This window comes from Camelus bactrianus, chromosome 7 (assembly GCF_048773025.1).
Source record: "Camelus bactrianus isolate YW-2024 breed Bactrian camel chromosome 7, ASM4877302v1, whole genome shotgun sequence".
NCBI classification, from domain to species: domain Eukaryota; kingdom Metazoa; phylum Chordata; class Mammalia; order Artiodactyla; family Camelidae; genus Camelus; species Camelus bactrianus.
Genome location: NC_133545.1, coordinates 52,371,216 through 52,395,204, shown reverse-complemented (window position 1 = coordinate 52,395,204; position 23,989 = coordinate 52,371,216). Strand labels below are relative to the sequence as shown.

General features: G+C 36.4%; 1 protein-coding gene and 1 non-coding gene across 5 annotated transcripts in view; both read right to left on the bottom strand.

Moving 5' to 3' along the window:
• AGMO (alkylglycerol monooxygenase) overlaps nt 1-23,989 on the bottom strand; it is a 323,670-nt gene that overhangs the window by 23,855 nt on the left and 275,826 nt on the right. For 2 of the 4 annotated variants that reach the window (XR_012508187.1, XM_010967147.3), the window contains one exon: nt 13,950-14,694. The exons of the other annotated variants lie outside the window; for them this stretch is intronic. Coding sequence is in view for 1 of the 2 variants with exons in the window: in XM_010967147.3 (XP_010965449.1) it covers nt 14,620-14,694 (75 nt within the window). In the remaining variant the exon portion in view is untranslated. Of the gene's footprint in view, nt 1-13,949; nt 14,695-23,989 lie in introns of those variants that run through there. 4 annotated transcript variants of the gene reach the window in all.
• TRNAT-GGU (transfer RNA threonine (anticodon GGU)) lies at nt 8,373-8,445 on the bottom strand. The gene has a single exon. It is a non-coding gene; the product is annotated as a tRNA-Thr (tRNA).

The following is a 23,989-nucleotide window of genomic DNA, read 5'->3' as shown; positions in this document are numbered from 1 at the left end:
CTCTGCCCTTTGTAATTTTCATAACTCTGTATACCGATTTTTAATTGTCCTCATACACAAGTTAATTAATGGGCAAGATGTCCAGTCCCACACACTGTGGACTAAAACCAACCAACCCATCAAACTCATCTGTGAGCACTTACAGGTATGTATATCAATATTCTTGTGACTCTCAATACCTTGGCCATTACGGTTGGAGAGTCCCCTCTTTGTTTGGAAAAGTCAGCTCTGGGGCTGGTTATTTTTCTCTAATACTCTGTTGGTAATTTGCCACTTGGTAAAACTGGCTTCATGAATTCCAGAAAGCATTTGGTTCCCAACAATACAAAGGACCGTTGCAAGCATTTTTGGTCAGTAGTGATTGAATGCAGACTGCGGGGTTGTTTGCCTAGACCACATTACTCTTTGCAACGTTTATTTGGTAGTCGCGTATTACTTTCTGATGGTAATCATTTGCATTTTCAAAGCTCCTTTTGCGCCTGATTTTTTTTTTTTTTTTTTTTTTTACAAGGAATTGACTCAGAATTCATCTTTGTCTTCACTGTGCTTCCCTCTGGCTAGAGAGACCTGCAGCTCCTGGAGTTTTCCTTACCCATCTTAATAAATGGCTGCAAAGGACCAGGAGGAAGAAACCCACGAAAACCACCCAGCTTAGGCTCTACAGGGGGTGATGGGCAAAGGAGAATGCTTTCATTTTCCATACTCACAGCAAAAAAAAAAAAAAAAAAAAGGAAGGGGGTGCTATGAACTCTATTTAACCGCCATATTTTAAAAATGTTTTTCACATGAATGTTATTGCTCTTAGATTTCTTATACAAGGGAAAAGGTAAACTAAAATTTAGGCCATTCAGTTGGGTGATTGGGCCTAACTCCCAGTTTTTCTTTTAGTGTCTGCTGCCTCCGCCCCCACACGCTTCTGTCTCTCCACTTCTGGTGGTCTAAGGCATAGTCTGCAGATGTTTCTCCCACACAGTGGAAACATTCCCCGATGTGTCTGTACACGTCCAGGCTCTGCTCATATGGGAAAAGGAAAAATTGGAGAGAAATAATGAATTTCTGGATTGGCCTTATTTCCTTTTGTGCCTTTCAAAAGCGCTGAAATAGAGAAAAATTACAGTAGACCTATTCACCTTTCCCACACTACAGAAATGGGTTCTAGAAAGTCATTGTCTTACTTTTAAAAAGTAAATAGTAAATAAACAATCGTATCATACCATCCTCCAGAAGTCTCAAGAGACTCCAGGTTAGAAAACTTTTATAATTTTGTTCAAATTTTATTTTTTTAAAATAAGAGTTATTATAAATGATGTATACTTAGAAAATTCAAGTATCTGTTTTATCCCACATAAAGCATATGGATTGCATCCTGTAGTTTTCAGATAATTTTGATAGAGATACTCTCCCCTGTTTACACAGTGGACTTTGGGCCAGCACTCCGAAAAGGCAGGACTCACAGACAACAAAAGGAAACAACTCCTTTAATCTTCTCTACCCCGCATCCATTCTTTCTGTAAAGCCAACTGTTTCTTTGCTCTTGAATGACATCTTGAGCAGCATCCATCATTTAGCTGAGTTCCCTTTGAATGTGTAACTCCTTTAGTTGTCTTAGTCATAAAAATACTCTCAGTTCAAAAGTTAACATGCCAATATCTATGTCCGAAAAACAACTTTATCAGAGGTTCTTCCTCTCCTGTGCCTGCCTCCCTCCCAATTTGGACTGCTGCAGGTGAGAAGTGTGTGTGTGTGTGTGTGTGTGTGTTGTGTAAGGGGGTATTGGGGGTTTGGTCTTGGAATTTCTTTACTCTGATTGTTAGGCAGCTAGATAGAAATGAGCACCAGGCAAAGGGAGAGGAAGGGGCAGGGCGCAACCAATAAAATAACAGTACGCTTGCACTCGGGATGGGGGCTCCAGAAACTCTTCCTCTTCCTAAATGAGGGCCAGCAAAGAAGCTGGCTAGGATTGACCACTGTGGCTGCACAGTAAAGGATCTGGCTTAACCTGACCCAATGCTCATCTTAATGTAATTAACATTGCAGCTTAAGCCCCCTCCCGCAGGTTTCTCTGTTAAAAACAAAATGTAGAAAAGAGATAGCGTGCCTGAGCACAAGGAACGTGAGCTGTCAGTCAGCCTGAGCACTCAAAGGGCCTGAGCTGTGAATCAGTCAATCGTGAAAACGCCCCCAAAGCCAGGATATGAGAACAGGAAACACAAAGGAGCAGCGCCATTTTTCCTCTCTTGGATTGTCCAGCCCCCAATTCTCAGGGGTGCACTATATTTTACTACCTTTTTACTTCGCTAATAAAATCTTCTGTTTATATCACGCTTTCTGTCTCCAGGTTAGAAATACATTTTTGGGGGGTGACTAACAACTGAAGTAACTTTTATCCCCCTCCTCCTGGTAATGTGATCACATCGCTCTCTCTCCTGAAGTCCAGAGCTTAGTCATGGTTGAAACAGAAGAGGCAGAAAAGAGCTCTCCAGGCTGCCACTGATTTCCTGGTCTTTCCCCTACACTCTAGGGGGTGGGGAGTTGAGGCTAACTACCCACTAGGACCTCTCGGGCCGATTCCCAACAGGGAACCCTAGCAAACTAACACTGTTTGTATGACTGGACCTCTCACCTTGGCAGATCTTTATCCATAGTCTCAGGTTTGCAGTAAGGGGTTAAGACTTGATGTTGGGCTGCACCACGCAGGCCTGCAAGGCCTGTATTTGCCCAGCTTCAAGACCAAAGTAAAAGCTGGGAGTCAGCAACAGAGACATCAGTGGTTTAAATGGATGGGCGATCCTATGTGTCTAAAGCAAGGTCATTCTGATGGCACAGTGAGAAGAGAGTAAAAAGAAGCAGGTTAGGGAGACAAATTAGGAGGATATTGTAAGAAGAAGAAATGGTAATGACTTAAACCAAAGTGGTGGCAGGTGGAAGGGATGTGAGAAGCAATGAAGTTCTGAATATATTTTGAGGGTCATCCAACATATTTTGCTGGAGGCTTGTTGGGTAGGGAATGAGAGAAAAAGAGCCTATGATAATTCTACAGTTTCTGGCCTGAGCACTGAGAAATGCTCACAACCAAGATGCAAAGGACTGGGAAAGACACGGGGTCACACCCAACAGGAGCATAGTTATCAATACCTGAAGGACGCCTTTTAACTGTCTAACCTGACAGCCAGCATAGCATAGTTATAGGGGATAACAATATGGATTCTAGAACCAGGATGCTCAGGTTCAAATCCTGACAGTGCCACTACTGGTCATATGAACTCATGTAAAGTGCTCAATCTCTCACTCAGTTTCCTAGCTGAAAAGCAAGAACAGTACTATCGACCTCATAAGGTTATTCTGAAGATTACATGAGTTAAAACACGTCAAATACTAAGAATAGTATCATGTACATATTTAATGCTGGGTAAGATTATTTTTCTTTTACTATGATTGAAGAGGCGATGTCAAAGGATAAGAGTCTGTAATAAGAGGAATAATTATGGGCTAACGATACATACTTGGGGGTTTCAGCCTAGGGTGGTGTTAGTGCCATGAGATTAAACGATGGCACCTAGAGGGTGAGTGTAGACAGTTAAGAATGCTCGAGGATTGAGTCCCAAACCCTGCAACGCTGAAACGATTAGAGGAGGGGGAGATAAGAAAACCCAGCAAGAGGGGTCCATGAGTTCAGAGAAATACTAGGTGAGCGAATTGTCCCGTAAAAGGAGGGAAGAAAGTATTTGAAGAAGGACAGTGGGATAAGTGTCAGTGCTGCTGAGAAGTCATGTAAAGCAATGGCCTTGAACTGGCCGTTGGACTTAAGAGCAGGGGCATTGGGCTGACTTTGGTAACAACAATTTTAGTGAAGCAGTGAGGAAATTCCCAACTAGAGTATGTCCCTGGGAGAACGGAAGGAGAGAAATGAGAAACAATGATTATGGACAACTCTTTGAAGGAAATTTGAGGTAAAGTAATGAAGACAAGTAGGACTGCTAAGAGCAAAGGAGGGATGAAATTAAAGCTTTTTTTAAAGCTGGGGGAATACAGCATTTTTTGCATGCTGACAGGAATGATGCTGTAAGCAGAGGAACACTGAGAATTGCTGAAGCAGATGGGAACCGGGCCTCAGGCACAGCGGTTTAGCTTTACAAGAGCATGAGCAGCTCATTAACAGAAACAGGTTTGGGTGGTAGGTTAGATGGGTGAAGTTCTCTTTGACGGCGTCCATTTTTGTTTGTTTGATCTCAGTAAAAAAAAAAAAGGGAACAAGAACAAGGTCATCAGCCAATACTGAGGGCATGTTGACAGTCTGAGGAGTATGACCCAGTCAGTCATCAAAGTGTGTGGAAGAGTAAATAGGGCTGGGGACATATAGCATGATTGCTGGACAGAGTTAAGAGCTTGCTTGAGGTATGTAATCACGAAGAGGTGAAACCAGTTTCATGATTGTGCACTTTTCTCTATCCACATTCAGCTACAAGAGCACAAAATACAGGAGAACTGCAGTTAGACCTAATCTTTTCTGTGACTTAGTAAAACTCAAAGAGTGATTATAATGATTGACCATGAAATTCAATCATCTAAGACAGTTAAGTAAATACATAAGAAAGGGAGGCACATGGAAAGGTGGGAAGGGATACCCCAGTGGGGCAGATGTTGGCTGTGGAGTACCAGAGATAGTGAGCTGGAAAGAGAGATGCAGTGGTGAGTGGGAGGTCTGAAGTTGAAACTATGGTGGAATTACAGTTACTGTAATGACAACATGACTCACGTAAAGAGGGCAACACAATCTTTGCGGCAAGGAGATCAAGGACCTGAGATGCCAGGTTAATAGAAAAATCATTTAAGTGGATACTGAATTACTGAGAATTACAAGAGTATTGGAGAAAACAGTGAGCCACCAGCAAAAGTCTTTAAGGAATTAGAGGAGTGATCTAGAGAGTGGTAAAAACTGCCACAAGGAAAGTGACCTATATTATTAAAGGGATTTACAAGCAGGGGTTTACATGACTTCCTCACAGAGAGACAATGCCAACTGATTTTGATATTTCTTTAGGATTTTTTATTTCATTCTCAAAGGCCTATGAAGATAAAATCTCATTTTCTATAATTTTTAAAGCCTCCATTCCATCAGAGAGCTGGAAGGAAACTCAACTCTGCGCTGAATTTGTCAACTAATAAAATAGCAAGCAGCAAATGCCTCTCTGTATCAGCACCATCTACAGCACTTCCCCATCTTCCACGTTCTCTGGGGGCTCATGAGGATACAGAGTTGTGACAGTCAATTTCAAATTATCAACATGTCCAAAGAAAGCTAATTTTTATATAACCATTGCCTCATATGTTTCAGGACAGAGAGGTAAGGACAGAAAAAAGCCATTTCTTGTTGCATATTTTAAGCTGATAGGTTACATTTCTAAAAAAGTTATAGCAATCCCTTAAATAAATGTTTACCATTCACATTTAATAATAGATTTTAAACCTGCATGTTTTCCTGATACTGTAAGCAATTTCCTCTTGTGTTCTGGGACTTTCCCTGGTGTTCCAAGAGTCTGACCACACTTACCTGTATAAGATAACCTGAATTTCCTGAGATCTTTGTGTAGTCCCTGTACCCAAGGTTTCCAAGGGCTTTACGCAGTGAGCAGTTGTTTCTTTTTAATTTCAGAGGAAATATTCATTGAATTGAGATTTTTTTTTGCTCCAAAAAAAAAAAAAGTCCGAAGAAATAATTTATTAACTAGTAAGTCAACTTGTGGTGGCCATGATAAACACACAGAATGTAAACTAGACCATACTTCATGTAAAACTATTTTAACTTAACTAGTAGAAAACATCAGAGTGGGAGAAGTAATGGAAGGAACAGAATAAAACACAGAGAACAAAGACAAGACAATAGGCATTAAAAAGAAAAGCATGTCTGAAAAATAAGAATGAGACTGTGTAAACTGTTCTAGGATTGTTAAATGGATGAAGGAGATTTTACTTTTCACATTATAATTTTACAGCTCCCTTATCTTCTTTAGAAGGCTGTCCCGACCAACTTGATTCTAATTAACATTCTCTGAAATAAAATGTCATTAATGTATTATTGATCTAAGTCCAGATTTGATCATAGTTTTAAAAGAAATGTAGTTTTACTACTTTAAAATATGTAAGTAATTTGGATTAGCTGTTCATTGGAAGGTTAGAGTTACAAGGGACTACAAGACATAATCTATGCCAGTGCTCACATTTTTTCAGTGAAAAACATAAGACAATATATGACGAGACTGGGTTTTGAGGCTTGTGTTCTAAAGACCCACTCCGCCACTTTCTATCTCTGTTCAGGATCACATGGCTAGTAAGTGGCTAAACTGGCACGAGTATCTAAACGCAGGTCATAGTCTCATTTTCTACAACCAAGCAAAATTCATCTTTGAGGGCTTGGTTAATGGATTATTTACTGTAAGTGTGTTAACAACTCAGGCATTTCTTTGTAGGAAAGGTTATTTTTAATAGTTTAAATGTGGTCCTAGGTTTTGATGAAAATATGGCATAGTATTCATACTTTAAAGTAATAGAAAAAGAATAGTTTCTTTACAGAGAGTGGAAAAGAAAATTTTAGATCAGTTGAGAATAAGTGATTACAAGTGCAAAAGGAAGCTTGTGAAACAACAAAAACAGTGCAGGAGGACAAGATCTCTTGCTAAATATTAGAGGACATATGACCCTTTCTTTAGAGAAGAAATTTTTACACTTTAGGGTAAAAAGAATTCCCCTGAGGAGTGATTTATATATGTAGGAGCTAGAACCTGTCTCCTGAGGCCCAGATTCCTAAAGTCTGAGATGAAGCCCTGGAGGTAACAGGTATTTTGACAACAACAACAACAACAAAAGACAGGCCAATCCAAAAATGGGCAGCAATTCCTAAACAAGCAATTCTCCAATGAACACATACAAATGGACAATAGGCACATGAAAAAATGCTCAATATCACTAATCATCAGAGAAATGCAAATCAAAACTATAATGAGGTATCACCTCACACCAGTCAGAATGGCCATCATTAAGAAGTCCACAAATGATAAATGCTGGAGAGGGTGTGGAGAAAAGGGAACCCTCCTACACTGCTGGTGGGAATGTAGTTTGGTGCAGCCATTATGGAAAACAGTATGAGGATTCCTCAAAAAATTAAAAATAGACTTACCATATGACCCAGCAATCCCACTCCTGGGTATGTATCAGAGGGAACTCTAATTCAAAAAGATACATGCACCCCAATGCTCATAGCAGCACTATTTACAATAGCCAAGACATGGAGGTAACCTAAATGTCCATCAACAGATGACTGGATCAAGAAGCTGCAGTATATTTATACAATGGAATACTACTCAGCCATAAAAAAGAGTAAAACAATGCCATTTGCAGCAGCATGGATGGAATTACAGATCATCATTCTAAGAGCAGTAAGCCAAAAAGAGAAAGAAAAATATCATATGATATCACTCATATGTGGAATCTAAAAATGTAAGAAAGAAAAGGACACTATGAACTCATCTACAAAACAGAAATAGACTCTCAGACATAGTTAACAATCTTATGGTTACCGGGGAAAGAGGGTGGGAAGGGATAAATTTGGGAGTTTGAGATTTGCAAATGTTAGCCACTGTATATAAAAATAGATTTAAAAAAACAACTTTCTTCTGTATAGCATAGGGAACTATATTAGATATCTTGTAATAACCTTTAATGAAAAAGAATATGAAAATGAATATACGTATGTATATGCATGACTGGGACATTGGTTGCTGTACACTAGAAATTGACACATTGAAACTGTACTTCAATAAAAATTATCACTTAGTAAGTGGTTATAAACACTAATGCATTAATTCTTGTATTTACTAAGTTAATATATTTAGAATTTAAAATACGAAAAAAATTTAACTTCATTTCCAGCACTTCAAAATAGGACACATCACATTAGTGTTAAAGAATGTGGAAGAATTTTCTGTCTTCAGGATAATTATCAGTGGATTATACATGGTTTATTGATAGAGTGACTGTCTAAATTACTGGCCAAACAAGATCTCTCTCTCCCTTTTACTCATTTACACACGCACAAACATATGTATGCATACACATACACACACAGCCCTACAGCCCTATTAAACAAGAATTTATTCGAATATATTGCAGACTTACGTAGTAGTATATTTAAAACTATTTCCCAAAATAAAATTCTTTCAAAGAATAACAAACCATGTGATCAAAGCAAATAAAAAAAAACCCTCCATAATGATTATCTAGATTCTAGAATATTAAAAAAAACCAAACAGAATAATTACTTTTTTTTTTTTAATGAGGGGAGGTAAACAGGTTTGTTTGTTTGCTCGTTTATTTAATGGAGGTACTGGGAATTGAACCCAGGACCTCATGCATACCAGGTAGGCAGTCTACCACTGAGCTATACCCTCCCCTGTCAGAGTGAATATTCTTGATAAATATTAACTACTTTAATCAGTTTTTTAACCACTTATATTGCTAATAGCATGCCAATGGTATTTTTCTGAAGATTTTCCCCAATATAGCCTTATTATTTTGAAATTTCCCATAAAATTACCTTTATTCGTATTCAAAGTTTCATATTATGATTAATACATTCAAAAGTGTTGGGACTTGCAACTGACTCTGGTCTGTACAACATTTTTAATTGTGAAAATACTCTTTACTAGGTAGCTGGTAAGCTCAGAAAAATATGGCAAATGAAATATTTTCTTTCCTTTTTTTCTTACTGAAAATGTAAATCTTGAAGTCCAATAAGTATAACAAATCTTGTATTTTTGCCTCCATTCAGAATAACTTACTTGAAATATATTTTACAAAACTCATCAAATAATTTGTCTTTATTATTTATTTTTCATCAAGTTTACATGCTTCAAATTATAGTTTTTTTCTATTTTGTTTCTTTTTGGTACATAACATAAATTTATCTATTTAAAAACAGAAGCTTCATCAATAGGTTTTTTTGAATCCTCACAAATAAAGATATGCTAGAGCTTAAGTATAAGATTTCAAAATTAAGTTTCATGTGAGGTTTGAACTCTTAAAATTTTATTTGTTCAGATCTTCCCTACTTTCACAGGGATAAATTCCAATACCCTCCTGTTTAGAAGCTCTGTCTTTACTAAGTGAGATTTCCTAACAGCATCAATGCTGCAGTTTTGTCACTCTATTCATGGATACTTGCCTAAGGATTCCCATCTAGTCTGGGACAAAATGCAACCGAGTTTAGCTGACTCTACCAAATGCAATCATGCTGCTGCAGGGCACAGGCTGGCCTTGCTCTTCAAAGGCTCGCACATTTCTAAAATCTGTCTGCTCTCAGGCTGCAGAGCACACTGTCGTGTTCATGTATCCTTCTGTACTGAACGTCATCTTCACAACAGACAATTTTCTAGATAATTTATAGTAACTCTGTATACATTTTTTTCAATTCTAACAATTTGAATACTATTACTAATTACGTGTCTAACACAAATGGTTTCAAGCAGTTTCTCTGCCATCAGTTTTTTAACTTAGAAAGAACACTACTTTTATCACTACTCTGTACTCCACTAAAATTTATATTCAAAATACCAACACAAAACAGAAACAATTCTATCTCGAATATTAAAGTTTTTAATTAGCATGGTAGTATCAGATGTTTCACAGTTGGCAGGAAGAGCTATTCAAAACTGCCTTGATTCCACGAATTGGATGAAAATAATGGCCTATCGTTGGTGTTAGCTGATTTTCCATTTACAGCATCAGATGACACTGAGATAAACTGACAGCTTTTAACTGACTGAAGTCCTTCAGCTAATGAAGTCAACACATTATGAGCTATTGCTTCACTTTCTGTTTGTGCACAAGAAAACTTACAATAGAAAAGGAAGTGCACCTATTAGAGCCTTTTAATCTAGATGAAGTCAGGTTCCAGAAAGTGCATTCACCTTCTACAGTTGCATATGTTAAATTGTCACCTTTGAGCACAGTCTTCTTAAAATGAGTACTGTCTTTTAAAACAGATACTGCGGCTTCGTTAGCAAATTTATTTCTTCTAGGTTTCACATGACCAGTGACCTCACTAAGCTTTTCTCCACCTTGTGAATAGCACAGATTCATAAACATTTTATGCAAATTATATACTTAGCATGAATTTTCTGGAAAAAAGCAATACTTAATTCATCACTAAATATGCACTTATTAATTTTTGACTTATTAATGCCAATTAGCAGCCCAATGATTTTGTTCTTGCAGAGGATTGCATAGGCCAAGGTAAGGCTTCTTAGAGCGCCAGGTGGCTGCCAGATGCCATTGTTAAACAGTCTCCCCACATCTCCTGCCTAGAAGGAATTAGCCATCCTTACCACTGATTGTCTTGGCACGCATCATTTTACCAGCAAAGTAGAATGCATGCTGGGCACTGTTCCTGAAAGGGTGATGTTAGTTGTATTTTGTCCAAATAGGGCAGAGTGAACAGAAACCATTGCATATGGACGTCTTTCCTATTTAACTTTGTGTTCATGTGAGGACTGCCCTCACCGCACCTCCATCTTTCACATTACCACAAGAAAACCCGGAAAAAGCTGAAAGTACAAAAATGATGTCTGCCAAACCTCACCCAGTACATTTTAATTCTGCTATTAATAATACTTTACTAAAAGTGAAAAATCAAGGGCAAACATAAACAGAGCCCATGGCACCAATATTTTTTAATCATGTCTCCTTTGCCTGCTAGACTTCCCTCCTCTCCCCATCTCACTGATGCCGACCGAGGCTTTAAACTTTTAGCCTTCTTTTCAGGTTTGTAAGTATATGCAAAATGACCTCATGCTAAAGTGATACTCTTCCTTGGGTGGCATTATCTAAATATCCATGCTTACTTAATCATTATCATTCCTTTCTTTTAATTTGCTTGAGAAACAGTATTCCCTTTGTATGTCTTTCCTACATTTTTCTGAAACTTGAGGGAAGGAGCTAGAGAAGTTTTCTTTCATTCTAGTTTCATTATGGCCTTAACAGAACCTTGAAGAATACGGATTCTCTGACACTGCTTAAATCTCACTAAATCAGAATTCTAATGTTCCTACCAGGAATTTGCATTTTTACAAAGATCAAGAGAGAATCTTGACCCATAAAGACAAAGGCTTCTTTCTATTTTCAGTAACATAAAGCTATGCAAGTTAGACTTGGATTTATTGCTGCTAAAACAAAAGAACACACCCAAGGAATGAACTGATGATTCATTCACTTGTGATTGATGGCTACTGGCAAGGCTGGAATCGTTGGAAATTCTGACTAAGAGGTGTTAGACTTGCAGAATTCCAAAAAGAAGACACAACCCACAAGAGACAACCATCAATGCTTGTTTGTTTGCCTTTTTGTGCTAGTAATTTTTTTCTAATTGAGCCTTTGGCAAGGGAGGAGTTATCTGTCATGCTATTGAGAAGAAAAGGTGGTAGATTAGAGTGAGATTTGAAAAAATACCACAGTAATAAATAGAACATTGTTAAATTTACTTTCACTGAGGTAGGTTTAAGATGGAGCCTAATCTCCACAGGGCTGCTGAAAATCATGTCATGAAAAATGTTTTTAAGTTTCTGAAATCCAAACTAGCCTTTGTGTTTTCTGTTTTTCCTTGGGATTCTGGAAGCTATGATTACAGAAAATAGAGAAGGAGGCATAAAAAAAGGAACTGATTTTCTAACTACCGTTGCTCTCCTTAATAAATTGCACAGCACACCTTAAAGAATTCCACTCAATGTTTGTCTTGCCAATTGCACACTAAATGAATGAATTATATACTATCAGTAAATTGAAATGTGAGACCCTCTAACAAACATTAACACAAGTTGGTAATGTTAAATACAACAAGAGTTCAGATACTTCAGTCATTAACTGAATTTCAGATACTCAATTACAGAACCACATAGTTCAGAAAAATCATGGCCATGAGATGATTAGATTAAGTTTAATAAAAATAATTAGAAAGAACAAGATGAAGGGGAAGTAAATGACACAATAACAGAGCTAGAGAAATGAGCAATTTTATCCAATCGAATCAAGTACAGGAATGGATTTCTTTCAGACAATCCTATATGACAATCCTATAAAATAACCTAGGGTCTTGTCACTCTTAGAAAGATCAGACATTCTGTACTCATTCATATAGTCAACTATTCCATCATGTAACTAAACTACTTCTTCTCTGAACTTTATTTTGCACCTTGGAGTATCGACTTGAATAGGAAGTTCTCCGAACTTAAACTCTCGAGCCTATAATTCTAAAGGCTTGCCTTGGATATCTGACATCATGGAACAAAGAAAAACATCATGGACTTCAACATCAGAATTTAGAGGTGTTAAATTTTCTTCTAACTACCGACTAAGCATGATAGGCCTGAACAAAGTTTTAACCTCTCTTAGCCTCAAAATTCTCTTTGTGAAATGGTGTTAACAACACTTATAGTCAACAAACGAATGTGTCTTTCTTCTCTCTAGTCTTCCTTGTGGTAGACTAGCAAGCCTGAGACTATTCACAATTATTTGCAAAACTGGTTTGCATCTCCCCATTAGAAATGCTGAGTAAACGATGAGCCCTAGTTTTGGTGCTTTTCTCTTGAAAGAATGAGAGAGAGAGAGAGGGAGAGAGAGAGAGAAAGAGAAAGAGAGAGACGTAAAGTGCTTCCAGTCAAAAGTAAGCATAAATTACATGGCATAACTCAAGATTAATTTACAACATTAATAATAGTTATATGATCTGTCATCATGTATTAGAGCTTGGCAAGAGGAAACTGGATGAACAATTAACAAGGTTGGAGGTGAAAAATAAAGTGCCCTGGGTAATGCACACAGGCCCTGGGAACCCTCCCTATCTGGCAATCACGTCTACTTTCAAAGGCCTGAAAATTCCTACCCTGAAAATGGCTGCGTTTCTTTAAAAAAAAAAATCATTTACAATCATAGTGAGGGTAACTAAGAGAGAAAACAAAGAATGGATAAATCTGAGTAGACTCTAAGAAAACTAAACTTCACCGTCAAAATATATTTTATCCGTTTTGAATTCTTTATTTCCGATTAAGCTCACTTTTAGGCCTCTCCTATAAAATTATATATATTCAAGCACATATACTTGTTTATACATGACTCGTGGGGAAACCAATAAACTGTTCTAACATATTAGAAACCTGCTCTCAGGTTTGTGAAACCTCTCTTTTCATTACTGTTCTTGAAGACTGTAACCTATAGACAGAGTCATTAGGATGTAGAATATGGGTATTCTGCTGTAAATTTGGCAATTTCAAACCAGCAGAGGGCTCCCTTCTTTAAAGTGATTCTATATATGCAAAGTCCAGCAAGCACTGTTGGTAAGGGACAAGAGTAAGGTCTAATACTTGCTATGAGCTCAAATATTTGCTGTAACTCTGTGTTAAATTAAGAAAGTATAAAAAGATGAATGAAGCAAAGCCAAGTCTCTACTTCTGACGCTTGAGATATAATTTGCTAATGTTTCCATCATGCAAAATGTAATCTCCCTCTGCTTTTCCAGTTTGCAAAATAAATGTGCTTCAATTCTGCGTCATGAGTTCACAAAGACACCTGCAGATGGATTCTTTTACTAGTTCCACAACTTTTCTCTGTTCAAAGCTTAAGAAGCATATATTAAAAATAAGTTAACCAACTGCTCAGTCTCTTTAAACCAGCAATGAATACAGACAAAGCTCAATGAAGGATCACATCCATTGTTTTAGTGCTTATAATGTTGGTTACTTAAATTGAGAGTTTAAATCTAAGAAATATTGGAAGAAGGAAAGAAAAGAATTCCAATTGTTTTCAGGCCTCCCTCCTTTGAAACTTTCCCTTCTTATCTCTGTCAGTTCCCTCTTACTGAAATACTTGGCAGATTTTTACAACCTCAATGAAAAATGTACACACAATGCCTGGTGCAATTTTATTTAGAGAGTCTTATTAATACTGTGACAATTTAAAATAATGCAGAGTTACTGAATGCTCCTCAATCTGCCAAAACAAACTGACCAAACATATTAGACATATGTATCACAAATTTATCTGCTGAATAAACGAATTCTGACAAATTCTGTTCATTTTCATTTAAGTGATGTCATTGTCTGTAATGTCACTCCTTAGGTTCAAGGTTTTCAAAAGGAAACAAAACCTTAGGCAGATAACTCATGTAATACAGTTTTATGGCAACAACTATGTATCTAAGCACAAATTAAGCCAACAGCAAAGGAAAAATTATCAAATCAATGCAAATGAAATCTTCATTCTTTTTACTGTTTTGAAAATCTCTCCCTTCTTTTTCTCATATTCATTGGTTTGGTTTAGATGCTACCAATGGACATAACATCATTATATTTGAAATCATTTGCTTTCAACCCTAGCAACACAGGAAAGTGACTGCAGCTGACTTTTAATTTTAATAGAGAATAATAAGTGTGGACAGCAAGCAAGAGTAAATATATTTACCTTTCATTAAAGAAGTGGTTCATATAATCATTTTATAAGAGAGTTCTATTTCCATAGGCAGCAGTAATGTATTACAGTTGTGGAGAAAAGATTGAGAGAATTGTGTACAAACTTAAGTTATTTCCAAGGGCCTGAGGCAAGTTGTTTCACACTTCTTACTCCCCAGAAAGCAACGCAGATGGAAAAGAAAATCTGAAGAAATAAAATACAAAGAGGAAGAACAATTAAAATTGAATCAATACTTTTGTTCGGCTGAGTTTGAAATACGCTTCTAGGGGAAAATAAATATACATATTTAAAGCAGATAAATTATTCAAATTGAATCTAGCAGTTGTTCACTGATAGAACTTCGCCAACCCAGCTTAAAACACGTTATGTAAAGATGAGAGTAGGAGTAAAAAGTTTTGTTTCTGTGGGTTTAAAACAAATATCCTCACAAACCTGCGTTATTTCTAGGGATGGGGCTATGTAAGTTAGACACTGAACAAAACAGAACTTTTTTCTGGCAGTTGGGTACATTGCATGTTGTACGTACTGTATTAAATGATCTCATTATTTATATAGTTTAAGAAGCCTTTGGAAAAGGAGAAGTAAAAACATTAATAAGGAAACAGTCTGAGGCAATGTGATCTAGCATATTATGAACTTCATCCAACATGAATTAAATTCTAAACACTGCTGACTTGACTTCTCAGTCTTTTGATCTTATCAAGTGTTAAAAATGTAACTGCAAAATTCTCTTTAAAATTGAAGACATACTAACACATAATAGGCAGCGTAGGAATTCACTGAGCTTACTCCTTTGCTTTCAATTAGCACCAAACATTCCCAGTAAATCACCAAAATTTAGCCAAAGAAAACTATTGATTTCTACTGGTTCTAGCAAGAATGATAATACAGCTATCCTCAGACAGAATGCACAGGTTGCAGATTTTTTTCACTGTGTGTAACCTAAATGCCACAGTGACATAAACACACGTATCTTCTGCTTCTCCAGAGGTAAAGTTTAGGCAGTGGTCATAGTCTTTACATCATCAGAGCTTTCCGATGTCAACCCGCCCCTCTACCTAAGCACTAAAATTAAGCTACAGGATTGCTTTTAGGATCTCCATTTTAAGAGTTACTAGTATGATGAAGAAAACTGCCCCAGCAGCGGGGGATACTGGGATAGCTGTGAAAGAGTTTCCACTATTTTTTTTACTGTGCAAACGTCCTCTTCAAACTATTAAAATATGACCACTGAAAGATCCATTAAAGTACACAAAGAAACACATATAAGTAATAAGATGGCGGCATGGGGAATGTTCTGGGGTGACACACTAAGGTGATGCCAAGGCCATTAACCAAGGCCAGTCATTCATTCACAGAAAACACCCTGAACCGTGGTGAGTTTGCTATTAAAACCTGGATATGAAAACAACACCAACAATAACAATAGCAAAACCCTCTGAAATCCTGATATTTAGATTAGATGATTGTTCAGTTTCACGTGAACTTTCTAGTCCTTTCTAGAGAGCCATTATCCTTCACATTAGCTAATCTGATAGTTTTCCTCAAATCCATGCATTCCTTTCAGCCTATAACAACCAAATATAAAAAAAAAATGCCAAAAATAAAACCATAAGTTACATTGAAGCAGGAGTCAAGAATAATATTAACATTCTGGCATTGCCTCAGAAATCAAATACAATATATTTAAAGGCTGGTTTTGATTTTGTTTCTTTTAACCTTAATTCAAGTAAAATGACCTCATGGCATTTCTCATGGTGGTGCCAAGCAAAGTAGTAGCAAGATAAGGGAGTATTTGTGAAAGTAAATAGATTGTGTGATGTATTTCATTTGTATATGAAGATGGGTTAATGTTGACAGAGATGGATAGCTGTCCAGTGGGATAGAGATGATAAATCTGCGATATCAGGATAAATAGTTTAATTTGGATCCATAATATTCATTGAGCAACTAACAGAGACCTTGTGTTGTGCAAGGCACTGGTATCTGAACTATATTTGGCAATAGAGGTTTTGATTGGTTTTGAATCTAGTGTCTAGGGTCACGAGGATTATTTTATTGATTGATGCCTTGGGATTATGATTTCTGTGAAACCTCTCAAACTGTACAAATTTTGTATGTCATAAGTCTCTTCACCCCTCCACCCCACCCACTAGACTACCCATACCTCCATCTGGGATCCCAGAAATATTAAGAAGTTCTGATCTAACAATGGAGTGAAAAAGATCACGGTTCAGTCCATGCCTTTGCTGTTAATTCACCACCTCACAACTAAACCCACTTTTGAAATTATAATTCAAGTCCTATTTCCCTAAGGATCTATCCCTTACTAGAACACAAGGATTTGTCATTTCCAATAATCTAAAACACTTTCAGTGTCTTATCAAAAAATGAAATGCTGCATACTTTGTACTTTTGCTTCTCTGCTTTTGGATATTTTGTTTTTTCAGGCCCCTCCAAACACATGGGGGAGAAAAGTTGAAGCAAAGGGGTCAGACTCAGATACAATATTAATGCACAGGGAGACCCTTGCTTAGGTGGGCCATTGTCTTAGTGTCCTTTACTGGGTTATCATGTTTTATTCTCATGGCCAACCTTGGAGAATCAGTATCCACGGTACTGATGAGACAATGGGGACTTAGAATTTATGTGGTTTACCAAGAAATCACAAAACTGCTAAATATCAGATCTAGTATGGCATTTTTTGTTTACTTCATATCCCCCAGAAAATCAAACTACACATCCAGGGAAGTCAGTTCAGACAATATGAAAGTCAATATTGAATTCATTTTCCCTTTTTAAGCAATCATGTGTATTTCTTTTGCCAATAACTGCTAGGTCTCTAAGACCTTTTCTCAATAGATATTTTAAGCATACTGGAGTTTTTCTATATAATGAAATCCAGATTGGCATAGGATCATAGAAATTAAACACAGTGAATATGCTCTTCTCAAAATATACATGACCTTGAAATAGACAACCTATTTTTTAGAAAATAGTCAAGAACAAGAAAACAGATTTGCTTTTATATTTCTGAGTGTGTGTATATATATCTATAATAGATCTAAATATATATTTCTTATATAATTTAAGCTAGAAAAATTTTTTAATGTGGACTCAATATGATCACTTGATTATTACAGCCATTCTATTTAACATTTTCCCTTGTCCCACATTTCTCTTGATTTTTATATTAGGCTGTTCATTTTAGTTCTCCATAGTTGATCAGATTAAATGCATCATTTGAGATTATTGTTCATTACCATATTTCTCAATCAACTGTTTAATGAAGGCAGGAGAATTACTACTTGGGCTAGTGTAAGAATAAATGGCAATCATAGCGGGTTTTTAACAATATTCTTGTCTAGTCTATGGACATGATGTTTCTGGATATGTACAAACTCAATGAACACTTATTTTATTCTACGTCTGGGCAAGTGCCATGATTTTAACAGCTGGATTCAAAATATGAAACAGAGGAAGTTCACTCTTGGTGTCAAGCCCTCACTGTGCTAACACATCGTTAGTGGCCCTTGTCCTCAGGCTATTTCCTTGACTTTCCAGGGCCCTCGACTCTGATGCCTGAACTCTGGCCCGTGCAGATGCTCCCCACATTTCCTCCACCCCTTTCCAAAAAGTTCATCAGTTGGCAGGTGGCTAATCTGAGCCACTAACCCATAATAAAACACCAGTGGGAACTGATGTGTTATTCTGCTGCTCCTCCCAGTTATGTCTGCGTTTCAAGAGGCCTTATTAATAATGGCTCCAGCTATGAGTGAATCACACGTCTCATATTAAAGGAGAGAGAACAGTATCTGAAGAGGCATTTGTGTGCATGTGGCACCTTTTCAAACTGTTGGTTACAAATTACAAAGCTGGTGAGTTTTCCTTAAACCTGTGGACATATCTCTCTCTGTTGGTTTGAATCCACCTACTGTATGTAGTAATAAGTGATCTCAGGAGCAAAGGAAAACAAATGTCACCTTGAGGAGTGGCCAATTTCCTTTTCAACTAGCGAGCAATATCCCACGCTTCTCAAATCATTCAGTCTCTATAGATGAACTTGCAAATAAAATGAAAGCTTTAAGAGTACTTGAAAAATTACCACAAGAGAAATAAAATCTCTGAAATTTCTCAAATTTATGTTGATTTCCAAACATTTTTATTGCTACAAATATTGAAATAGAAAACACTGCTACAGTACCTCATTTAATTTTATGCCTATTCACAGTGGCAGTATAATTATGCAGAAGAGGTGAACAATTTAGAAATGTAAATGCAAATTTACAAAAAATTTTGTAAACGATGGGTGAAGTTACTTGCTAAATTCTACCTTGCCAAGGAAGAAACTTGAGCTATTTTAAACACAAAATAGCATTTTTGTGAAGATCTGATTTTTAATCACTTTCAAATAATTTTTCAAAATGTATTATCACACACAGGCATACCTCATTTCATTGTGCTTTGCTTTATTGCTCTTTGCAAATACTGCTTTTTACAAATTTAAGGCCTGTGGCAACCCTGCTTGGAGCAAGTTTATTGGTGCCCTTTTCCCAGCAGTACTTCCTCACTCCCTGTCTCTGGGTCACACCGTGGTAATTTTCACAAATTTCAAACTTTTAAAATTATTATTACATTTGTTATGATGATCTTTGATGGTACTACCACAACTCGTTGAAGGCTCAGGTGATGGGGAACATTTTTAGCAATAAAGTATTTTTTAATTAAGGGGTATAAATTTTTTTAGACATAATGGTATTGTACACTTAATAGCCCACATTACAATGTAAACATAACTTCTATGCAGTGGGAAACCAATAAAACTGTGTGCCTCGCTTTATTGCAATATTCCTTTACTGTGGTGGTCTGAAACCAAAGCCACAGTATCTCCAAGGTCGGCCTGTACTCCACGGTGTAAATTTGCAGCCAAATGTAGACATTCATGTCAGTTTCCTAAAATCCTCCTGGAATGGACGTATCTATTTTGTATCACTAACAAATCATACCCTACCTATAAACAGAAGAGTATGTTTTTTATTTAAAAGCCATTTCTCTGACATTGATGAGGTTCATGAAATACTAGTTAACTGACTATTTAACACAACTTTTCAACCATGACAGCAGCAATTTGTTTTAAGGGAAATGTGTTAAACACGGAGTTTTTCTGAATTATCTGGAGAAAAATAAAACCAATCTGTTGTTAAATATACTTTTTGAACACTGTTATTTTATTCTTTTCACAGTGACCATTGTCTGCTGTACACATAAGAATTTAAACAGAGAATCAGATCTGAACTGCTACAAAATCTCTCTATTTCCTATTAATGCAAGAGAACAAACATAAATAGAACTGGAGTAGAAATTGAAGCCAAATGTATTAAAGGTTCTTCTGAAAACACTAGAAGGTATTAGGTAACAATATTTTTTCTCCTAGAAGTTTGCAAGAACTCAATTTGACAAGTTACAATGCAAAAGAAATTGAGAATTATTGATTTTACTTCCAGTATATTCTGTATATGACCGAAATACTGAGTCTCACGCAGACAAACAAAAAGCTTCAGAGAAACAGTTTCCAGACCTGACACCTATTTCTTGAAAGTCTTGTGTTCTCTGTCTTTATTTCTAGACCCTATTCCATGAATAGATGTAATCACAGCTATGTTTAATATGTGGTCTTACAAAGATTATTACTATGTTAGACTTTAAATAAAACATTATTTTACATTAGTTTAAATATATATTAATGTTCTTAACTAAGGAAAAACAATATGAAAACAAAGTTCTTGTGAATGCTCATGTCATAAAAATGGCTTATTTGAAAACAATGATTTCCTCGATCATTAAATATCTCCTGACATTAATGTTTAAGCAAGAAAATACACTTAACATACCACAATGATTTTGAAAGAAAATAAACACAAAATAAACATTAGAACAAGGTTTTAAAATAATTCAGCTTCACCCTGAAAAATCAGGCATTTCACTCTTCCATGACTCAGTGGGAGCAAAGGACCCTTATAATTTCAGTGACAAAAAAGTACTAATTTAGACAACAAATGCAACCATTTATTCAGTTCCTCAGAGATGATTACCTCTTATTATGTACAATAACATATTCACTTCTAAACTGTCCCATTGTTTATCCATACCACGTTTGAGACATTTGAAAGCCATAATATAAGTAAAATGATTAGAGGTCACACAGAGGTCTCCAAAATCTACCTACAGTTTAGGAAATATACTTGAAGACAGTTGGCATGAATTAGCTACTGTGCATACAAACCCATCTGGTGGAAACTGTATAAACCATAATTAGCATAAAGTGAAAATAGATGCTACATTTCTGAAAAACATCTGTTTTTTTCATCTCTGAATTCAAAGTTATAAATAAAGTATCTCTATAGCTATATGACTTCAAAACTTTCTAGTATTACCAACCCTTGTTCTAAGGGCGTGGCCATCCAGTAACATGGATTTTAAAGTTACCTTTGATTACTTACTACACTGTTGCTTTTTCTTATATGCAATGATAACATCTTCTATTTATATCAATGTCCTAGAAATTTTCTAGATATTTTAATTCAGATACTCTTAATATCCAGGCTTCCTTCTCAGTTTTTTTCTAGGTTAGTTTTCTCTGTGTTCTTAGTTGAAGTTTGTCAAAAGGACAGGTAGAAGGAAATGCCCCACTTACTGCAAGTAACACATAGAGAAAAATTAAAGAGACAACCAAAGTTGACTGGACATGATTTATTCGCAAAGGATGATCAGAATACGTGCTTTGTCAAAACTGAAGCCTGACTGTACATTTTTCTAATTGTCCAAGTTCTTAATGCTATATAAGGGTAAGATTTTAGGACTTTTCCTTGAAGTCCAGGAGAGAAAACAATATGGAGATGGAGAGAGTTACAAGGTCAAATTAATAAGGGACCAAACACCACTTGTGAGGATGGATGTTGAGTGAAGGGTGACCGTTCACCATTCTGTTGGGAAGATAGCTCAGGAAAGGAATCCTTTATGAAAAGTCCTTTTATGTGCCTAGTCTTCCTGTTGTACTGTTCACGAAGCCTCATATTCTTTACTTTTTATGGATGTGAGAAGGACAAAAACCAGGGCAATGAAAAATTTTAAGGATCGTCTGTTTTAGTTTTTAAAAAGTTGGGAATAAAACAAGAGTAGGAAAAATAACAAGGGACTGGATGATGAATGCTACCTGGTTTGACTGTGCTGTGAAATTTTTATGAATTAAAATCAGTGATGGGTAAACCATTAGAAATAACCTGACTCCTTGTCCTGTGTACTGTGACTATACTTTTTTTAAAAAAAGTATGATAGTTCAGTGAATTAAAAAAAAATTATTATTTTTATTTTTACTTTTATATTTCTGCAAATAAGTTCTGGTTACAACTCAAAATTTCATTTAATTTTCCCAAGTATGCCTAACATCGGCATAAAATTGTTTGCCTCATATCCAGTATGTTTTGAAACTGAAGAGTTCTGAATAAAATGTTGCTGGATTAATCACGGTTTCTTAAGTGCCCTAACAGAACTCTCTGTAATGATAAACGCCATGATATTTAACCTAAAATTCAAAGTACTACACCTTTCTAATAACCTTTTATTTCTGGCTACTAAAAATTAAAGGACTTATATTCTAAAATCAGAGTTTTGTTTCAACAAAAATTATCAAGAAAATCATTCGGTTCTAATTCACCAAAACGTCATTTTCGTGGTAAATGAGTAACAGTCCCTGCCAGATAATCTTACCACAATAGCATACTGATGCTCACTGTAGCCTACACAGCAACGCTCCAGGCACCTCTCTGACATAAATCAGCAGCCTAGGTCGTCTCCCATGAATAACAACTTTTAATACTTGATGTATGACAATTTATATCTGGAAGAGCGTATATTTACAAATGCAGAATACCACTCAACACTGCTAATCCAGGACTTTTATCGTGCGGTTGAAAAAATTCTTGATACTTGCCTTCCAGCTAGGAAACAAAACAGGTCTCTTAAAAAATGAGTTCATTTTTAGGGGAAAAAAAATGCCATGTTTACAGAAATAGTCGTGATGTCTGGTTTTAAAAACAGGACAGTGTATCTTAGAAAGATATGTTTTGAAAAGATCCCTTTGTATTGTTTTTGCTTGTGTCGAAGGAATGATCCGAGCACCAGTAAACGGGAACCTCCCAGAGCACACTGTGTGGAAGGCCAACAAACCACATATGGCTTGCAGCTTGGGGGATTTCTCTCGATGTTCTGCCAGAGATGGGACTGCCCAAATGGTTTCTCGCGTAAGTCCTAAGTCGTAAACTGCATCCTACTAGTCCAGCCATGCCAGAACTGGACCCCAGGGTATACACAGTCTTGGCTGATGGGAAACAATGACTGCTTCCTTAGGAAGCCACAGCTGCTTTCCTGAGAGGCACCTCAGATGCCTGAATTTTCCCTTACTTTCCATTTCTGACTACCTGTTCTGGCAACAGTTCTAACAAAGGGCGAGGTGAGCAGCAGGCACCCGGCTGTTTTCAATCAGCCTTGGCAATGTAGGTACTGATTACATAAACACTACAAACATTCAAAGAGCATATTTTCTAGCTTTTAAGCTATAAAAAAGGTGTGAGCCGGCACCAACACCCGACATCTCCTCCGCTCCAAAGACCGATAATGACAACGATGCCGATGGTGAGAGTAATGATAATAATGGCTTTAATTGTGAAAGCAAAGAGTATTAAAGGAAACACGATAACACGAGCTGCTGGGAAAGAGCTCAAATTATACAGAGAGAACTGGAAAGATGAGAAATTTCCACATTACAGGGTCAGCGCTCCTTTATGAAACAGCAAGGTCAAAATGTGCACTTAATTTACTTGATTTTTTTATTTTTTTGCACAACCCAGGCAAAAAACAATCAGATGTTGCATTGTCCATATGTTTTCTAGCGCATTTTCCTTTTCAGTCACATATATTCAAAATACTATTTTAAACTCCTAATGTAAACTATCCTATAAAGTATATTAATGAATGATTACATAAGGTCCTCTGTATAATAAAATCAGGTCCAGAAGTCTAGAGAAGATGTTAATTCACATTTTAATTACGATGAATTTTTCTGGCTTAAAAAAGTACATACATATCAACTTCCTGGATCTGATAGTTGAAAACAGAAAGATTTAAATAACTGACTCATGCTTATATGTCACATATTTAGGTTTATTATGTTTTTAAGTTTTCTTTATTTTGGCATATTAGATCAAGACTCTGTGCAAACATTGTAAGAATTGAATTGGAGTTTTAGTAATCTAAATTTCTAGGTGACTGTTCAATTTTCTGTACAACAAAGTGGTGTTCCTATCCCAAAGAACAGAATTGCACTTAATTTTTTACCTTAAGGTTCTCATTTATTTTTACCTCAATGATTCATAAAAATGATTTTTGACTAGGCCGATTCTCTTCACTGTATCTATTATCT